Here is a 20,096-nt window from a genome sequence, read left to right as displayed (position 1 = left end):
TCGATGTGTAAACATAAAGTTGTACGTCTAAACAACTAATGTTTTTAAGTTAACTAGAGCTCGCCCATGGGTTGAATTAAACCACACAAAGCTAACTTTACTAGAAACTAATTACTTAGGCCTTTGGTAATCGACAAGTAATTGTTTTATTATCGGCTTATTATCAATAGCGAATTACTATCGTCGAGTTATCGGGTTGTTATGTTTGTCGCCGAGTCATCGATTTTATATTGAACTGTTCTCGGTATGTTTTATTACAAACCGATGAGTCGTAGATAGCACGTCGATTAAAAGTTGGCAGCATTCCAATGCGAAATGGATTACTTTTATACAACTTTTCGATAACAAATCTACACGCGCCGAAAAAATATTTGTAAAACTCCGATAACGAGTCGGTACCTTTTTTATGACCTATCAATATAAATGGTAATTTTTCGATAACAAATTGATAACCTTTTGATAGCAAATCGATTACATTTCGATAACAAAAAATCAGCAATCCGATAAAAAATCGATAGCTTTGCGATAAATAATCGATATATTTTCAATTAAAAACGGCAACTTTTAGATAACAAACTGATTATAGACTTTTGATAAATAGGCAAAATTCCAATAATAAATCGATAACTTTGCGATAAATAATCGATATATTTTCATTAAATAAACGATAACTTTGAGACAACAAACTGATTACAGGCTTATGATAAATTGGCAAACTCTAATAACAACTTGATAACTTTTTGATAACTTATCCATAACTTTGCGATAAATAAGAGACAACTTTCACAAAAAAAGTCTATAGCTTTCTGATAACATATTGTAAACTCCTTTATATGTGAACAGACCCTAATTGTGATCCATAATATCATTTATCGATTCTAAGTGTTCATTGATATCGATTAGTATATAAGTACGCATCGTTAGTTTTTAAAAATAAAAGAAACTGTTCGCTACCACACGAGTTTGTATCGTGTATTTATTTATCGCAAGAAAACCAAGCCATCCCGGCTTAAAAATATCGATAACTTTTCGATAGCGAATCGTTAACTAGTCGACAATTTTTTCATAACATTTCGTTAAATTTCGATAAACAGTGGATTACTTTTTGAAAGCAAACCTATAACAAATCTATGACTCGTGTATATCTCGTCAATAATGCACCTATGACAAGCCATACGTCGTCGATAAGAAATTGATAATAACCCATAATCTGTCGATGATGAACCGATAACTCATTTATAACGAACCGTTAACACTTCTATAGCAAATAGTTAGCTCCGGCCTCTGTTTTGAATTCTAATCATTTCTTTATACTCCCCTCCTTTTTTGCTTTCCTTTTATTTTATTTTATTGGATTTAATTCAATTTTTTTTCTCTAAATTTTTTTTGGTTTTCGTTCATTTTATGTTATTTTCTTTTCTTTTTTTCTTTTCATTCCTTTCCTAGGCTGTCCTTTAATTTCCTTTTCTCTTTTCCTTTACTTTCCTTGCCTTGACTTGCTGTTTGATGTCGCCCATATGAGCTCAACATGTACATTGTTCCCGCATTATGCTACAATTAGTGACTACACTTCCGCTTACATTCTGTATTCGAAGTATTATGAAGTATTTTGCTACTTTTTCAACCCTAGAAGAGGAAATAATGGGGACGATTGGATGACTCCGCTGGAAAGGGCTGCTATCAAATAAATAAAATAAAATAAAGCCTTCGAGTATGTGACATTTTTCTTTTATTTAACACATTTAAGAAGTAACAGATCTGAGATGTTGAAATTATCTTCAAAACACAAGCAAGATATCACTTACTAATTCTTAGAATTCACAAGCTAATATAATGAACAATACAAATACAACAATTTGATGGTAGTTTTTTTTATTCGCACTTTAATTCATAACATTTAATATATTTCTCTTCAATAGTGAAAGGAAATTAATACCAACTTTTTATTATATTAGCATTCACTAAATGAACATTAACATATCTAAAGTTTAATGCTAAGTTTTTTGAATTAAGTGGTTTGTGTAACTCAGTTTAGCTGCAGCAGGATGAAGTTGTGCGCTTACCATTGAACGCTTGATTTTCCGGTATGTTTGCTTATTTCATTTTGTTGAGTTCGAGGTAGAATTCTAAGGGTGGTATTTAATCAATATATCTGTTGGAATAAAATAATATTTTTTAATCAGTGTTTAATAATAGGTAAACAGGACGTGTTCACATGCATCAAGATTACACACAGCAAAATTTTAACATTTTCGAGATGTTAAAAGATAAGATTCGAACTATATAACGATAGTAGATTTGAGTCCCAGCTAATATTGACCATCGTGTTTAATACGCCCTATCTCACCAAAGTTTTGAAAATGAAAGCCACATCAAAAATAAAAAAAAAAGTTTTGAGCGGGTGGTTTGGCAAACACTCCGAGCTGACGTTCGGAGTCAGTTTAAAACATGTAGGTTCCTTTCCGCTATTTTGTAGAAAAAATTAAAAAGGAGCACGCCGGAAATTGGTAGATAATCTAAGACTCCTCAGAGGTAAATGGTAGTAGTTGTATTCCTAGATAGAATTGAACATCTAGTTGACAATCGCAAAAGTTAAAACTAATACCATAGCCATCCATAAGCACAACTTATCGCTCCTAGTCGGAGCATAGAGCGGATATATCCGAGGTGTGTTTCCGTTTCTTGAGTGAGGGTTTTTTACGGCCGGGGTACTAACCCAACGCAACCTTCTAGAATGAGAAGGACATGGCATGGCAGCGGCATTTCCTCCGTGCTTGATGTAAGGGTTATAACCGCCCAATCTCGGTCGCCAGAGCCTCGTCAGCGAAACAGAGTTCACCACGGGAAGGTGAGGTTGACAATTGAGTAGGAGAGGCTATGTATTCGCAAGTCACTACCCCATTAGAAGAGGTAAATGGTACCAAGTATTTATTTTTTTAATTCATGTATGCTATAAAAGCTGATTAAAATCCCGCGTACCCAATCTGGAATGAAATGGATTGCTCAAAGTTGGTAAGAATCGACATGTGTAAACTTGCGAGATCGTCTTCGATTAAAACCTGGTACCGCATTAGCAGATGAAAAACTATAACAGCATACATGTGCTCTGATCGTCGGTTCCCGAGATGGTCGGGCTTGGTACCGGAACGTAACGGATCTGTATCCGGCAAAGAATCTTCAACATCGATAACACTCCCCAAGGCCTTCGGGGAATGTCTTTATCGTTACAAAAACAACAACAACAACAGCTGATCGCCCTGTTTACAGGAACAGCCCGTTGGGAAGCCAGTGATTACCAAATATGCTAGGAGAGTTTCACAGGGATCTAAGTTACTGATCCAGTGGCTTATTGATAATTTTCTTACAAACAAAAGGTCTTTTCAAGGAAGACAGCAGAAAAGGTTATGATAAGAAGTAGGTACTTGTGCGAGACTGGGAGATGATCCGCGAAACTCGAGGTAAAGTTGCCAAGCAAACTGGTGCATGACCCATAAAAGGAAATGGTTGTGGTATCATGTGCAACTGCCCCACGTTTAGTAGTGCCAGACAGCGCTGCCTAAGAACTCGTTTATTGGTAAATATCCGCCCGGTTGTCGTGGAGTATGATATTAAGGTCTTGGTAGCTTTTCCCTTTAACAGGTTTTCGAAATGGCTCGAAGAGTAGAGATAATGGTGTATTTTTGTGGTATCACAACGGGCCACCTGACACAGAGCTATGTCTGCTTTCACGGCATCCACTTAAACCTTATATAAAAAAAAAATTTGCAGCTTGAGCATGCTTTTGCTTTTAGAACGTCAACGTACTCAAAAGGTGTAGAACATTGTGGAAAAAACAAGTGTGATATCTTATCCCTCAACTGCCTGACAGGATGTTCAATATGGTTACTTTTTAGCATTTTGGCAGCGTTTTGACAGGATGTTCAGTATGGCGGCGCATAGGGCCGGCTATCTCCAGCGGGTGATAGAAAGAGATACAGAATGAGACAGCGATAGTCAATTAAAAATCAGGTGATCCATTCAATTTGTAATTTTTACGTCTATGCAGAAGTTATCACACTTGTCTTATCCACAATAGTGTAGAACTCCCTAGATATAAGTTTAGGTATGGTTGGCGAGCAAACGGAAAAAACGAATTATGTACCAGGACTTATCTAATAAATTAACTCTTCTTGGCTAATTCTAAAAGCTTTCTATGATGCAGCTTCTATGAGGCAGCAAGCCTCGATACCTGACAATTCTGCCAACACTAGTATCCGATGCTAATAGAACGGATTGAACGTTCGTCGTATATATGTACATACATCGAGTGAACAGTCCCCCGTTCCAGCGCAGTTTTCAATACAAGATTACGCATCTTAAGTATAAGAAAAGAAAAAGAAGTCTGTTACGTTAAATCCATAAAAATGGTCAAAAGAAAAAACTAAGAGTCAGTAATGTCAAAAATACCTCCGACAAATCCAAATTTTTGTTAGGTTTACTTTTGACAAAAAAGTGGTTATAACACAGCACTTTGGAAACAAACTGCGAATGGAGTGAAATTGTAAGGGGAAAATTTTAGAATAGCACCCCCCGAGTTCGGGGTAAAACTTGGTATTAAATGAAAAAGGGAGTTGTCCCGATCACAAATATATATATTTTAAAGTGCGCAAACTTATAATTTAAAAGTTATTTGTTGTTAAAGTGCAAATTTAGCAAATTTCTATAGCACTTTAAATTAAAATTTACATATCTTTCAAAACCTTAATCCACATAAATATCTATATAAATTGGCAACGATAAACTTAAATTGCATTTTTGTATATTTCACATTTCATTTTTGCATTGTTTTTACTTATTATAAATGTTTTTATTAAATCAATCGCGCTTTCGTAGCAACATGCACATTCATATATATACATATATATTTTATTGATGACATTACAAAGCTGTGCTGCCACATAAACAAAAAAAAAAAACAAATATAAATATTACCTTACCACCTTTCAGTTAATAAAGAAAAAGGAAAATATATATTTTTACTACTCATTTTGAGAAGTTGAAACATCTTTCCGCGTAGGCGGCCTTCGGCCGCGCTTATAAAAAATAACCCTGGGCTACGCCATGCCAAGTCCGGGTGTGGCGGTAGCCACGGTGTGGCGGTAGCCACGGTTATACCACACACCCGGACTTTTTTATAAGCGCGGCCGAAGGCCGCCTATGCATAGAAATTTGCAAACTTTAACAACAAATAACTTTTAAATTATAAGTTTGCGCACTTTAAAATATATATATTTGTGATCGGGAGAACTCCCTCTTTCATTTGATACCAAGTTAAACCCCGAACTCGGGGGGTGCTAAACTAAATCGCTACCAAACTTAACATAACTAATTTGTTAAACTTGCACTCGAACCAATCTTCAAGCACTCTTCTCATCAATCAATCAATCAATGAAGCACACAATCATCAATAACACGAACAATCAGGACAATCATCATCTTGTACGCACACAATACGCATGGTGTTTGTAAATCCAGATCCTTGCTTCCAGCCAGTAACAATAATAACTGGATCACCAGATTTAAGGAAACCACTCTTCTTGCCAACTTGCACGCCAAATTGTACACGAACATCAACGTCCTTTAGCCAGTCGGTTAGAGCAGGTTCTAGAAAAATAATAAAGAAGGAATTAATGATTAAATATGACAGACCAAAAGCCATCTCTGTCGGCCCTCAAAATTACCAGTATATACAAGCGGTATGATGCCGCGATATAAATGCGCCTGTCTAGCAATTTGTGGGAAGCGTGTCACCATAATAATTGGACAACGTGGACGATATTTGCTTAGAAAATGTGCAGACTTTCCAGAAGTCGTTATAACCACAATAGCGGCAGCCAGCGATTTATGTGCAGCTTCAACAGCAGCAATCGCTACAGCATGTGCCGAATTCACTGAGGAGGAAATTTGTGCACTATGAACCAAATCGGCAAACAAATTTTTATGCCACAAAGCGGCTTCAGCTTCCTTGCAGGTCTTTGCCATGGTAAGTACACATTCCAATGGATATTCACCCTTTGCGGTTTCACCTGACAACATGACACAATCGGCACCATCCAAAATAGCATTAGCCACATCAGAGATTTCAGCACGTGTTGGACGTGGTTTCTTCACCATGGACTCTAACATTTGTGTAGCGCAAATGACGGGCTTGCCCGATTTGTTGCAACGTGCAATCATTGCCTTTTGTGCCAAAAATACCTTTTCTGGTGGTATCTCAATACCCAAATCACCACGTGCCACCATAATACCATCTGAAGCCTCGATAATCTCATCCAAATTGTGCATACCTTGCTGATTTTCAATCTTTGAGATAATTTTGATATTTTTACCTTCTTCACCTAAAACGCCGCGGATTTCGGTGAGCGCAGCAGCATTACGAATGAATGAAGCGAAAACCATGTCAACTTTCTGTTCAACACCAAATTTCAAATCGGATTTATCTTTTTCTGAAACAGCTGGCAAATCGACTGGCACACCAGGCAAATTAACACCCTTACGTGAACCCAAAGCGCCACCATTCTCAATTTGGCAGACCAACGCATCACCTTGTATCTCTTTGACGACCAATGAGATGAGACCATCGTCAACGAATACACGATTGCCTGGTTGTATGACCTTAACAATATTTGTATAATCAACATAGATTGTATCTTTGTTGCCCTTCTCTAGGAAAGCTGGATTGGTCGATAGCTTAATGAGTTCATTCTTTTTTAATTCCACTTCACCACTACCACTGCCCTCGATGAGACCAGTACGTATCTCAGGTCCCTTGGTGTCCAATGCAATAGCGACTGGATATTCATAGCCAATTTTAGCTCCAAAGTTTTTGGCAGCAGTACGTACATTGGCCATAGTTTCAGCATGATATTCATGTGAGCCATGCGAGAAGTTCATACGTGCAATATTCATGCCGGTTGCCATCATTTGCTCGAGCATTTCAACACTGCGCGATGCAGGTCCAATGGTGCAAACAATACCGGAGAGACGTACATGTGGTACAGGCGAATCGAACTGCAAGCGGCACATATGATCCAAGTGAGTTTCAGCTTCAGCGGCCATCTTTTGGGGAACTTCGTTCATCTGCGAGGGGAAAGGAAATAAAAAGAAAGAGATAATTAATGCATGAATAAACTAGTGGTCTTCTTAGCTTAGCTTTATCATGTCATTAAATGCTTTATGTGTACTCGGTTCCACCTATATTTGAAAATAGGGTAAAAAGTCCGAAAGCCTTTTCCTAAAATACATTTGCCCTTTTCTGAAGTACTCCCATGATACTCTAGGCCATGATATGATACTGTAACGAATTTAGGGAAATTCCGCTAATTCCAACCTTCTGCTAACGTTTGAATCGCTAAACTGTTGAATAAATAACTCCAATATTCAATAATGCAAAATGGTCTTTATTAGACTACTTTGAAAGTACTTCACAATAACACTTATACTTCACAACCAATAGCGTGCTTAAATCAACTGATTGCTGATTCCTCAGCTTGTGCTGCTTTTATACTCTCAGTTTTCTCGTTCATCCATTTCTCCTAGGTCTAGTCATTTCGCCAAACTGTATTCCAGAACAATTGTATCCCTTGCTTGGTTATTAGCTATATACATGTATACCTATTTGTAGTTTATGTTTCTCTTATAGCCATATGCGGGTGTAAGCGTGAGTACTACTTCGGCTGATGATTACATGTGTTTGCGAGTATCTCTTCGTTGCCTTGTATGTACATATGTGTGTAAATGTTGATTGATTTGTTTACGTACATACGAGTGGCTGCTTAGTAGTTATCAGCTTAGTGATACTAGTATCAGGTTAGTGATGCTAATATTCGTCAAAATACGCTTTATAAATCTTTTGTTATGAATAAGGGGTTTCGAATAAGAAGTGAGTTCATACACAAGCTTAGAAAATATTTAGACCTCTCTAAAGCTTGGAAGTCTTTATTTTTTAACCTAGGAAATATGTACTAGGATAAATATTTGGTTACCCACATAATTTAGGAACCATAACCGGCCATCTCATCTGCAAATTCATTCCGTTCAATAACATTGTGCACCGGGCTCTAGCAAAGGGAGACATTTGTGTGATTTACGGACACCAGTGAGGCTTGACACCTCCAAACGATATTCCACTTTATTACTTTGTTTCTTTCTGTTTGATTTCAATGTTCTATCTGGGACCGTACTATCCTGTAGCTGTATGGATGCTCTCATTATGGCATAGACCTGCGCCTGGAAGACACTGAATAAGTCAGGAAGTCGCTACGATGCAGATTCTTTGAGTACATTCCAGCTCAATTTCCCATTTCCATTCATACCTTGAAGGATATCATATATTCTGCTCCAGGAAGTCAAAAAATGTCGTAATATGGTGTGTGTCGGACGTTAGGCAAGTTGCGATTCCGTTTAAGTCCCATTGTCATGCCTAATGTCATCGCGTGCCCATATTGGGTTGATTTCCACATGCTTGATTTTTTCAAGCCATTGAGCCCTTTTCGCGGCTAATGTCAGGACGTCACTTGTAGATACATTTTTATATTTTATACATTAAGAGAGTTCGGGGTTTTGTGCATTTGATGTTGGAAACGATGCTATAGCAAATATAAGCTACGGATCGTGACCACCTTTTTTTATTTAATTGTTTTTTGTTTTTATATTTTGTTTTATGTTGATTCGTTCTGGTTTATCTACTAGTGCTTTTTTATATCTTTTGTTGGCAGCAATGTTATATAAAATATGTTTACAAGAAACAAAGTAATCATACAGGTACAACAGACAGACACACAACAAAAAGTAAGCACAAAATAATACAACGCACAAAAGAAAAAAAAAAAAACACACACACACACAAAAAACTAAAATTACTGATTTCTACCTGCCTCAACCGGTCCACAAATCGATCAGTAACAACCACCATCGGTTCTGATCATATATGTATGTAATACTCCTTCCTATATTGCTACAAAAAGCTAAGTACATTCCCAAACATCAGAGTGCCGATATATTGCTGTTTAAACGTTTTTATTTTTGTATTCAATAATCGAATGTACCTAAATTTAAATTTTTTCTTGTCACACTTATGCTGCTACAATCATAAACATTTTATAGGCTGTCTTGTTTTTATTTCGAATTCAAAACACATTGCGAACATTTTCTATAAGCAATATAGGAGTATTACATATATGATTCTGATGAACAAGCAAAACATACACATATGCATAAACAAACATCTATTTTGACAATACTATCTCATGCACCTACGAGCTATAAATACCAGACAAACGACAACAACAGAACAGAACGAAAATCGACACTGATGATGGTACAACGCGAAACCGGTTTGTCTCGATACCAAATTTGACAAGTAATAACGGAAAATAGTTCCAATATACACTTCATAAAATCAAATTGACGCTTTCTCAAATTTAATTAATTTATTTCACATAGTGGTTGCATCTGTAAGACAAAGTCTTTTGAAGTACATCAGCAAATTTTAAATACAAAATCAATAATTTTACATTGCAGTTCCTAAAACAAAATTATATTATTTGATACTTTCGAAAGTATTAAATTATAGCGTAAAGGTTTGGCTGTATGCAGCTTCATATTATTTATTTCAATTTGAAAGGGTTGCTCGTAGTTTTTTATACTCAGTTAAGCAGAGCTCACAGAGTATATTAACTTTGATTGGATAACGGTTGGTTGTACAGGTATAAAGGAATCGAGATAGATATAGATCTCCATATATCAAAATCATCAGGATCGAAAAAAAATTTGATTGAGCCATGTCCGTTCGTCCGTCCGTCCGTTAACACGATAACTTGAGTAAATTTTGAGGTATCTTGATGAAATTTGGTATGTAGGTTCCTGAGCACTCATCTCAGATCGCTATTTAAAATGAACAATATCGGACTATAACACGCCCACTTTTTCGATATCGAAAACTTCGAAAAACCGAAAAAGTGCGATAATTCATTACCAAAGATGGATAAAGCCATGAAACTTGGTAGGTGAGTTGAACTTATGACGCAGAATAGAAAATTAGTACAATTTTGGACAATGGGCGTGACACCGCCCACTTTTACAAGAAGGTAATTTAAAAGTTTTGCAAGCTGTAATTTGGCAGTCGTTGCAGATATCATAATGAGATTTGGCAGGAACGTTACTCTTATTACTATATGTATGCTTATTAAAAATTAGCAAAATCAGAGAACGACCAAGCCCATTTTTAAAAAAAAAATTTTTTTAAGTCAAATTTTAACAAAAAATTTAATATATTTACAGTATATAAGTAAATTATGTCAACATTCAACTCCAGTAATGATATGGTGCAACAAAATGCAAAAATAAAAGAAAATTTCAAAATGGGCGTGGCTCCGCCCTTTTTCATTTAATTTGTCTAGGATACTTTTAATGCCATAAGTCGAACAAACATTTACCAATCCTTGGGAAATTTGGTAGGGGCTTAGATTCTGGGACGGTAACTTACTTCTGTGAAAAAGGGCGAAATCGGTTGAAGCCACGCCCAGTTTTTATACACTGTCGACCGTCTGTCCTTCCGTTCGGCCGTTAACATGATAACTTGAGCAAAAATCGATATATCTTTACTAAACTCAGTTCACGTACTTATCTGAACTCACTTTGTATTGGTATACAAAATGGCCGAAACCCGACTATGACCACGCCCACTTTTTCGATATCGAAAATTACGAAAAATTGAAAAAATGCCATAATTCTATACCAAATACGAAAAAAGGGATGAAACATGGTAATGGATTGGTTTATTGACGCAAAATATAACTTTAGAAAAAAACTTTGTAAAATGGGTGTGACACCTACCATATTATGTAGAATGAAATGAAAAAGTTCTGCAGGGCGAAATAAAAAACCCTTGAAATCTTGGCAGGAATACTGGTCGTGGTATTATATATATAAATAAATTAGCGGTATCCAACAGATGATGTTCTGCGTCACCCTGGTCCACATTTTGGTCGATATCTGGAAAACGCCGTCACATATACAACTACCACCATTCCCTTTTAAAAGCCTCATTAATAAATTTAATTTTATACCTATATTGTACAAACACATTCTAGAGTCGCCCCTGATCCACCTTTATGGCGATATCTCGAAAAGGCGTCCACCTATAGAACTAAGCCCCACGCCCTTTTAAAATACTCATTAACACCTTTCATCTGATCCCATATCGTACAAACAAATTCTAGAGTCAACCCTGATCCACCTTTATAGCGACATCCCTAAATGGCGTCCACCTATAGGACTATGGCCCACTCCCTCATACAATACTCTTTAATACCTTTCATTTGATACACATGTCATACAAACACATTCCAGGGTTACCCTCGGTTCATTTTCCTACATGGTTATTTTCCCTTATGTTGTCACCATAGCTTTCAACTGAGTATGTAATGTTCGGTTACACCCGAACTTAACCTTCCTTACTTGTTTAATTTTCTTTTTCTTTTGTTTTTGTTTCTATGAATGCTCTTTCAAGTGAATTTCCCCATAAACTTCCATTAACGGTCTCATTACAAATATTTATTCTAACAGTAAATAAACAACACTTAAAAAATGAATCCCAGGTATAAGCTTTTATTAAGTTTCATTATTTTACTAAAGAATAAATAAACAATACCATCTAAGCAGTTGAAATTCACAAAGTACGTGCTCAAAATTTGACTCGTTTTTTTCTGGGTATTCGATCAAACCCACTTTTGTGTAGAGATTGAGGCTTAAGTAGCTAAAATACTATCTCCTTTTTTCGAAGTTAGCCTCAAAAAAATATTGTAACGAATTTACTGCAAATCCTCTTATTTGCCCTTTTGCTAAGTTCGTATCACTAAACTGTTGAATAAATAACTCCAATATTGAATAAGGGAAAAATGGCCTTTATTAAAGTACTTCACAATAACACTTATACTTTGCAACTAGCTGGCTTAATAACCAAACTGAGTGATAGCTTAAATGAAACTGATCTATTGCCCGACAGATAGCGTGCTTAACTGAAACTGCTTGTAGCGCCTCTACCGCTGGTGCTTTTATACTCTGTGATTTCCGCGTGGCATCTTGTAGGCGTTTCCAGAATTTACTTAGTCACCGCCATATAATTATAACTTGTGAGTGGATGTGAGTATCACTTAGTGTTGCTAACATTCGTAACACTGTCCTCCACCTAAGTCTGATCGGAATGATCTAAACGCTGCCAGCATCTCCAAATGTACCACTCTTCTACCTCGTGGTTTCCAAATGGTTTGTATGCGGTAGATGGTGTCACTGATCTTCTTCACAACTTTGTACGGGCCTTCCCAACGGCACCGAAACTTGGATAGAACACCTTTCCGCCGGTGAGGGTTGTATAACAGTACCAAATCTCCCGCCAAGAAACCTTTCGAATTATTGTTCTCATCGTGCCTGTGTTTCATCGTACTACTCAATACCCTGGTTCGTTCTCTGTTGTTTGGCCAATGAACTACTTCGTAGAGCTTACGCTGGACGGATTTGCTTTGCATAATCAGTATCGTTCCGACGTTTCACAACAGTAGTGTGCTCTGGCTTGAAACCATCCTTGCATTCTTTCTGCGAAATTCTTTCCTTCGTTTTAGTACGTCCGTTAGGGCTTTTCAATGCCAGTGTTTCTCTCACAGGTACCTTCGGTTTTGATTTATTTGGCCCATTCGTTCCATCAACCCTTGCCCGATCTGCTGCCTTTGACTTTTGCGGTTTTTGTCGAATCTCTTTCACCAGCACTCGATTACTGCTGAACCCTTCTTCCAAACTGAAGTTAAGTGGCACATCCTGGTTCTCATAGCGCATAATCTTTCTTGGCATATCGATCCTGATGCCATGGTCAACTAAGAAGTCCACTCCCAATATGACATCATCAATGATCTCCGCCACAACGAATTTGTGTAGAACCATGACCTTCCCATTTAGGACTACACACATCACTTCTCCCTGGACTTGGTTATACTCGCCTGTGACCGTACGCAACCTTGCTCTAGGTAACGGGTTTACTCTCCTGTTGACTAAATCAGATCGAATCAAGGAATGAGATGCGCCCGTATCTACAGTCAGTACACGCTCCTTGCCATCCATCTTTCCTTCGACGGCAAGACTGCTCGATTTTCTTCCAATTTGCGACACAGATATCACGGGACATTAATAGCTGGGGCAAGTTTTCGTTCTTTACATCTGACATGCTCTTGCTCATCTCCTCCAGCTTTGCGTTTACGGCCACCCACATTGTTGGAACTATTAGGTCCAAGATCGCAATGACGTGCAATGTGACCGGCCTTCCCGCATTTGAAGCATTTGATCTCTTTCACTCCGCTTTTGCGATACTTTCAGCGCCTCCAATATTGCGTCTACCCACTCTGGCGTTTCTACTTCCACACGGCGTGCTTTGAAAACTGGCTTACATAGAAGCGACGCTGTTTCCTGAATCAGAGCTTGTGACACCGTTTCTGCGAATGTTGGCTTTGGGTTTGCATATGTAGCTCGCTTTGTTTCGACGTCCCGTATGCCATTTATAAAGCTCTGTATCTTTACCCTTTCAGTGTATTCCACGGGTGCGTCCGCATTTGCAAGATGTGCCAGCCTTTCAACATCTGACGAAAACTCTTGCAAAGTCTCACCAGGCTTCTGGAAGCGGTTCAGTAACTCCATTTGGTATATCTGTTTTCTATGCTCGCTTCCATTACGTCTCTCGACAGCGGCCATCAATGCTTCATAGCTGTTCCGTTCGTACTCTGGAATAGTCTGTAAGATTTCGGCAGCTGGTCCTTTCAATGCTACGAAGAGTGTAGCCACTTTATCTTCAGCATTCCAGTTGTTCACTGCTGCGGTCTTCTCAAACTGTAGTTTAAAGACCTGGAAAGGAACATAAGCGTCAAAGGATGGTGTTTTTACCTTAGGATTACTCGTTGAAACTGCTGGGCGGTTCAATTGTAATTCCTGGATCCTATCTTTCAAAGCATCCATCTCTGCCCCTATTTTATCCTGTCGACCACTGAAGCCTTCATGAAACTGGGTTAGTTTTCCTTCCATATGCGTACTTCCTGCTCTTCTAGTTGTGGGGAGATCTGAGTTGATATCTGTGCTGAAATTTGTGCCGACATTTCGGAAATACGCGTCTCCTGTGCTTCAATCTTAGATGTTATGCATGTCTCCTGCGATTCCAGTTGAGATGACATTTGTGACGACATTTCTGAAATGCGTGTCTGCTGTGCTTCCATCTTGGATGTTAAACTTGTCTCCTGCGATTCCAGCTGAGATGCCACTGTCGATGTTTGAGCAGTTATTGCAGCCAATATCATGTTCAAGTCTGTGCTCGTAACTGTGCGATGTTTCGTTTTTCTCTTCAATTTTTGTTGTTGTCTCGCCGACATAGAGATGAAAGACATACTCTTCCACGTTAATTCCTTCTGCTTCCATTGCCTCTCGTAGTCGTGCCTGAAGTTCAAGTTTAATGCCGGTTGCATTCAATCCACGGCTCTCCAACTCCTTCTTCAGTTGCTGGGCCTTCAATTCACTGAACTTTGCCATGTCCTTGTTGTCCTCTGGAATTTATTCAACAATTCCTCTTCTGACACCAATTGTAACGAATTTACTGCAAATCCTCTTATTTGCCCTTTTGCTAACTTCGTATCACTAAACTGTTGAATAAATAGCTCCAATATTGAATAATGGGAAAATTGTCTTTATTAAATTACTTCACAATAACACTTATTGTTTGCAACTAGCTGGCTCAATAACCAAACTGACTGATAGCTTAAATGAAACTGATCTATTGCCCGACAGATAGCGTGCTTAACTGAAACTGCTTGTAGCGCCTCTACCGCTGGTGCTTTTATACTCTGTGATTTCCTCGTGGCATCTTCTAGGCGCTTCCAGAATTTACTTAATCACCGCCATATAATTATGACTACAGTTGCACGTATATAGCTTCTCATATGCTTGTATTTGTGAGCGACACTTCCACAATTACAATTGCATACTTTTGGGAGCATCTCAGATATCTGCATGTGTTTGTGCATCTCTTCTCTGCTGCGTGTACGTACATATGTGTAGACATAATTATTTATTCGTTTATGTAGATACAAGTGACTGTCTGCTTTATTGTTGTTGTGACTTCATTTACTTAGCATCAGACTAGGGATGTGAGTATCACTTAGTATTGCTAACATTCGTAACAACAGATATCGGCTTTCGAAGTTCGAAATTATATATTTGGAATTTTTATTTTTTTTTGTTAACGCGTTCAGCAAATTAAAAAAGTAAAAATGTGGTCGCGGTCCACTATTTTCCCTTATTTGAAGGGCTGAATTCTTTTTTGAAAGATTTAGTATAACAGCTGTTATGCGAGGTGAAAGTCAGAACTTCATATTTTTTTCATATTTCCGAAATTCTGACTTTTCACCTCGTATAATAGCTGTTATACAAAATTTTTCAAAAAAAGAATTTAGCCATTCAAACAAAAAAAACAAAAAAAGGCGGCCCATACCACATTTTTAGTTTTTTAATTTGCTGATCGCGTTAACAAAAAATAAAATAAAATAAAATTTCGAAATGTAGAATTTCGAACTTCGAAAGCCGATATCTTTTTTTTGAGGCTAACTTCGAAAAACGGAGATAGTATTTTGTCTACATAAGCTTCAATGTCTTCAAGAAAGTGGGTTTGGTCCAATACCCAGCCGGATGTTGCACATTGTAATGAGCCGAAATATTCCACCCGTTACTTTGAAATAACAAAAAGGGTGCATGGTTTTGATTTATTCTTGACATACCCATATCCGTATAATGCATTTAGCAAATTTTTGGAAGAACGTGGATAAAAAAAAGCCATTTCTGTTTTAGATGGGCAACCCACTTGCCAGCTTGGCTTATGCCGGTGCAGTGAGTTAAGGTACGCGGGGCTTATTCCCTTTTATTGGAAAATTGCTAACGTAGCGTAGTTACCATTTCAGAAATTAATTCTTTATATGAAGATTTTTCACATAATGTATTGGAGAAAAAATTTATAACTTAAAGTAAAAAAATAGTAGATAAAATAAAATTAACTTAAATAAAACGAAGCAAAATGAAATTAATAAATCCAAAATAAAATGCTACGTTAAAAAACCAAAACATTTATATTAATTTTTTTTTTGTATTATGTTATTTTACTTAATTTTAATTTAATTTAATTTTGTTTTATGTTATTATAATTTATACTATGTACTTCATTTTTTTTATTCTTTTTGCAATTATACTTAAATTTTTTATCTCATTTTATTTATTAAAAATTCATTTTATTTTATTTCATTTTACTTTATTTTATCTTAATTTATTTTTTTTATTCAATTAAATTTTGTTTTATTTTGTATTATTTTTATTTATTTTATCTTACCTAATTTTTTTTCATTTTATTTTATTGTATTTTGCTTTTAATTATATTTTTTTTACCTCTTATTTTAATTTAATTAAATTTCTATTTTATTTTGTTTTATTTCATTTAATTTAATTTACGACACTAGAAATAGGCTTTTTGGCCATTATTTGCTTAGTGCAAAGTTATGCACATTGTTGTTGTTTGTAATAAAAATAACTAAATAAAAACAGCTTCGCTCCTGAAGAAGCTAAGGTGCTTAGCGAAACGTCGTGCCGAAATATTGGAGTTTTATTTAACTTTGCACTCAGCAAATAATGGTCAAAAAGCCTATTTCTACTGTCGTAAACCATATAACTGACCGGCTATCATTTAATTAATTTAATTTAATTTTATTTAGTTGTACTTTCGATTTGATTTTAACAATTAAATTTTTTAATTTAATTGAATTTTATTTTGTTTTTTTTATATTTTGCTTCATTTTATTTTGTATTTTTTTTTTCTGTTTTGTTTTATTTTATTCTATTTTGTTTTACTTGATTTTATTTTATGCTATTCTTCTTGATTTTATTTAACTTTATTTTGTTTTTTTTTTTTATTTTACTTTGATTTATGTTTATCTTATTTTAATTTATTTAATAATTTACTTTGTGTTAATATATTTTATTTAAAGTTTATTTTTATTCCAATTATAGCCTAAAATTGTTTAAGAAAAAAGCTCTCGGGTGTTGTTTCCATTTATCATTGTTCCTTATTTTGAGAGTAAATAAGGCACGCGGGCATTATATCACAAAAATATGGAAACAGCGCCCGCCGGCGTTTCCCGGGCGCTATTTCACTACACTGGCTTAAGTTATCTCGTGCTTTCACCATTTATAGCAATTCACAATGTTGTCAATTATTATCACACAGCTTAAGCAGCAACCCTCGTATCTACATATAAACACAACGTAAGCCGGAGTTGACAGGCTGCTAGAACAGCAACACGCTTGTGAGAAAAATAATTATTTGCACAAGTTCACATATGTTATAAAGTATTAAATAATAAACAATCAGAATATACCAAAAATAATGTTTTTCCATAATGGTACAATGTACTATAGAAAATTCTTCCAACACGACACGATTTCATACTTTACGAATATATGACAGACACTTCACTGAAACATGAAATGACAAAAATTACTACTGAAATTCTTTGAAAAACAAAAATCACAATTTGGGATTAAATAATCGTTCGATAGCTAAGTAGTTATTTATAACAGCCTGCGAATAAGTAATATCTAATTAGCTAATCTCTGTGATAATTGACACACACGCACTTGAAAAACAGATCTATGTGAAATTGCGTTTTTTTATTAGTTGTATAACGAAAATTGATTTCAGTTGTTGTTGCAATGGTAAAGCACTCTCCAAAAGCAGCACTTTCATGTGGTGTGACGTGGTAGTGATAGTGCTTCAACGGATCTTTATCTGTGGCGCTATGGAATTTGTAGTGGGGATTTGAGCGAAACGAGGAAACTTGAGTGTAGGCTGCTAATAGCAGGATTTCTGCTCTCTAATAAATTTCTTGAAGCAGTGATTTTTGATTGAAGTTTGACATTTTAAAGGCGTTTAGCTAAGCATTGGAAATAACTATAATTGATAAAAATTGAAGCCAAAAAACCACTCAAGTACACCAACACGTTCCATAGCACGCAGGCCATCAAAGGATTGAATTTTACTTGACTTTTCTTTTAAAAATCGAAAAATTGTTTTATTGCGCTTGGAAAATACGTTATTTGCCAATTTTTTTTATCATTATTTTTTGAGCGAAATAAAAGAAAACCTACAAAGGACCATGATGAAAAAATAAAGGTGATGTAAAAACATAACCTCACTTTTTCGGCAGCTCTATTTGCCAGTATTTACTTGTACTACAAAAGTACTAAATTTTTATAGCTAATTTTTCCTACAAATTTCCCCAAAAATTAAGTTTTCTGCAAAATTTTGGCTATAATCTTTTGGGAAATACAAAGTTATGTTTATGTCTAAAAAATTCTGCTAGCTGCTTACATAGTTATTATATTTCTAAACGTATAGTAAAATCCACTCCGATCTTAGTAGAATTCAAAGGCAGTTATGTATGATAGACAACCCTCTAAATTATACATGCCGAACTTGTCAGAATAAGGGAAATCGTCAACGGGATGAGAACACCTGAATAATAATTTCACCATGCAGACTTTTGTTTTCTAAGCAAAATAAAACACTCAAAAAATAATTATTATTTTCCGAGCGAAAAATAGAAACAAAAAAGGACGTGTGGCACTCGGGGACGAAAGAGGCACATTTTTTCACTTCTCAATTTTTTTTTGCTACCGGCGTTTTTACATTTCCTGTATTTTTTTATCTCTCGCAATTCGTTTTATTTATCTTATCTTACACTGTTCAGACTTTTTTTTGCTTTTCTCAAAAATCTGTTGCACTTATTGTAATTCATTGCTGAGCTTTTCATTCATATGGCATACATTGTGTTGCACGTAAAAAAAAACATTATTTGCACTTCTCTTCTTAACCTATGCGAGTATTCTTGGTAAAAAAAAAACTACACGACCTTAAATCAAGGTCAAACGAAATGCATATCTCGCCGCTACGAGCACACAACGAAATTAACATTCGCAGTCACCACCGCCACCACCATCACTCCCGTTACGTTTTACGTATTATGGTTGTGTAATCGTTAGATTTCTTTTGCCGCATTCAATTTGAAAAATTAAACATTTACGAATATTTATATACCTTTAGCTTTGGTGCTTCATCATAAATCGTTGTATGAACCATTTTGGCTGCTAATAATTGCCTTCCTATTAGATTACGATATTCAAATTCTTTGCAATTAACCGGAAACGGTAAAGAAGTTAAAAATTGTATGCAGTAGCAGCAATTTTTTTTACTTTCTTGCCTTAAAAGTTGTGCAGATAAAATGTAATAATGACATTTAATTCTATGATAAAATGAAATTGTGTTTGTTTAATGTTAATATTTCAAAATTTGATATTAAATTCGTAGCGTAAAATATTCGATTAAAATTTTTGCTTATCGATTTTGTTTAATTTATATTATTATGGATATCGCTGCTACTGTAGAACACCGAAAATTTTACTTGACAAGTGGATCGTTTAACTCGCTGCGCTCAACTATCTACGATATTCGCTTATAGCCATGATTACAGAAAACGTGCAAGAGCAACGCGAAATCCATTGAGAACTTTTCTTTTTTTCGTATTTATGTATTTATTTATTTAAGCACAAGGGTTAGATTGTTAGGGAGAAATGGGCATCGAGAGCTTACACAAACTACCACCAATAGTTAGCTCTGTACCTACATATGTATGTATGTATCTACAATGTAGATTTTACATACAAAAACCGCCAGGGCGGGAATTATCCTACCGCCAACTGGTCAATGCGCAACGGTTTTATTAAGCTTGACTTGACAGGGCTGTTTGGTTGGCTGGCTAGGTGGTGCAAGGATCGAGATATTCAAAAAAATCGTATTTGTGGTCCGATTTGGTTCATATTTGGAACACATAAAACATACAAGAATAGAAAGCGACCTATAAAAAAATCGCCGCCAGGTGGCGCAAGGATTGAGATATTCAAAAAAATATATATATAATACATACAGGAAT

The 20,096-nt window shown here is 35.9% G+C and overlaps 1 protein-coding gene across 3 annotated transcripts in view; it reads right to left on the bottom strand.

Moving 5' to 3' along the window:
- Positions 1 to 1,855: 1,855 nt before the first annotated feature.
- Positions 1,856 to 20,096, bottom strand: part of LOC137237556 (pyruvate kinase-like) — a 48,625-nt gene continuing 30,384 nt past the window's right edge. For 2 of the 3 annotated variants that reach the window (XM_067761318.1, XM_067761319.1), the window contains 3 exons: positions 5,721 to 7,119; positions 5,487 to 5,643; positions 1,856 to 2,152 (listed from right to left, as the gene is read on the bottom strand). In XM_067761318.1, the coding sequence (XP_067617419.1) occupies positions 2,140 to 2,152; positions 5,487 to 5,643; positions 5,721 to 7,119 (1,569 nt within the window). In that variant the 3' untranslated portion in view covers positions 1,856 to 2,139. Of the gene's footprint in view, positions 2,153 to 5,486; positions 5,644 to 5,720; positions 7,120 to 19,204; positions 19,616 to 20,096 lie in introns of those variants that run through there. The other variant, XM_067761317.1, reaches the window with a different exon arrangement.

Source organism: Eurosta solidaginis, chromosome 1 (genome assembly GCF_040869045.1).
Source record: "Eurosta solidaginis isolate ZX-2024a chromosome 1, ASM4086904v1, whole genome shotgun sequence".
NCBI lineage: Eukaryota > Metazoa > Arthropoda > Insecta > Diptera > Tephritidae > Eurosta > Eurosta solidaginis.
Note: the sequence above shows the minus strand (reverse complement) of the source record. Positions and strands in the feature narration are given on the sequence as shown.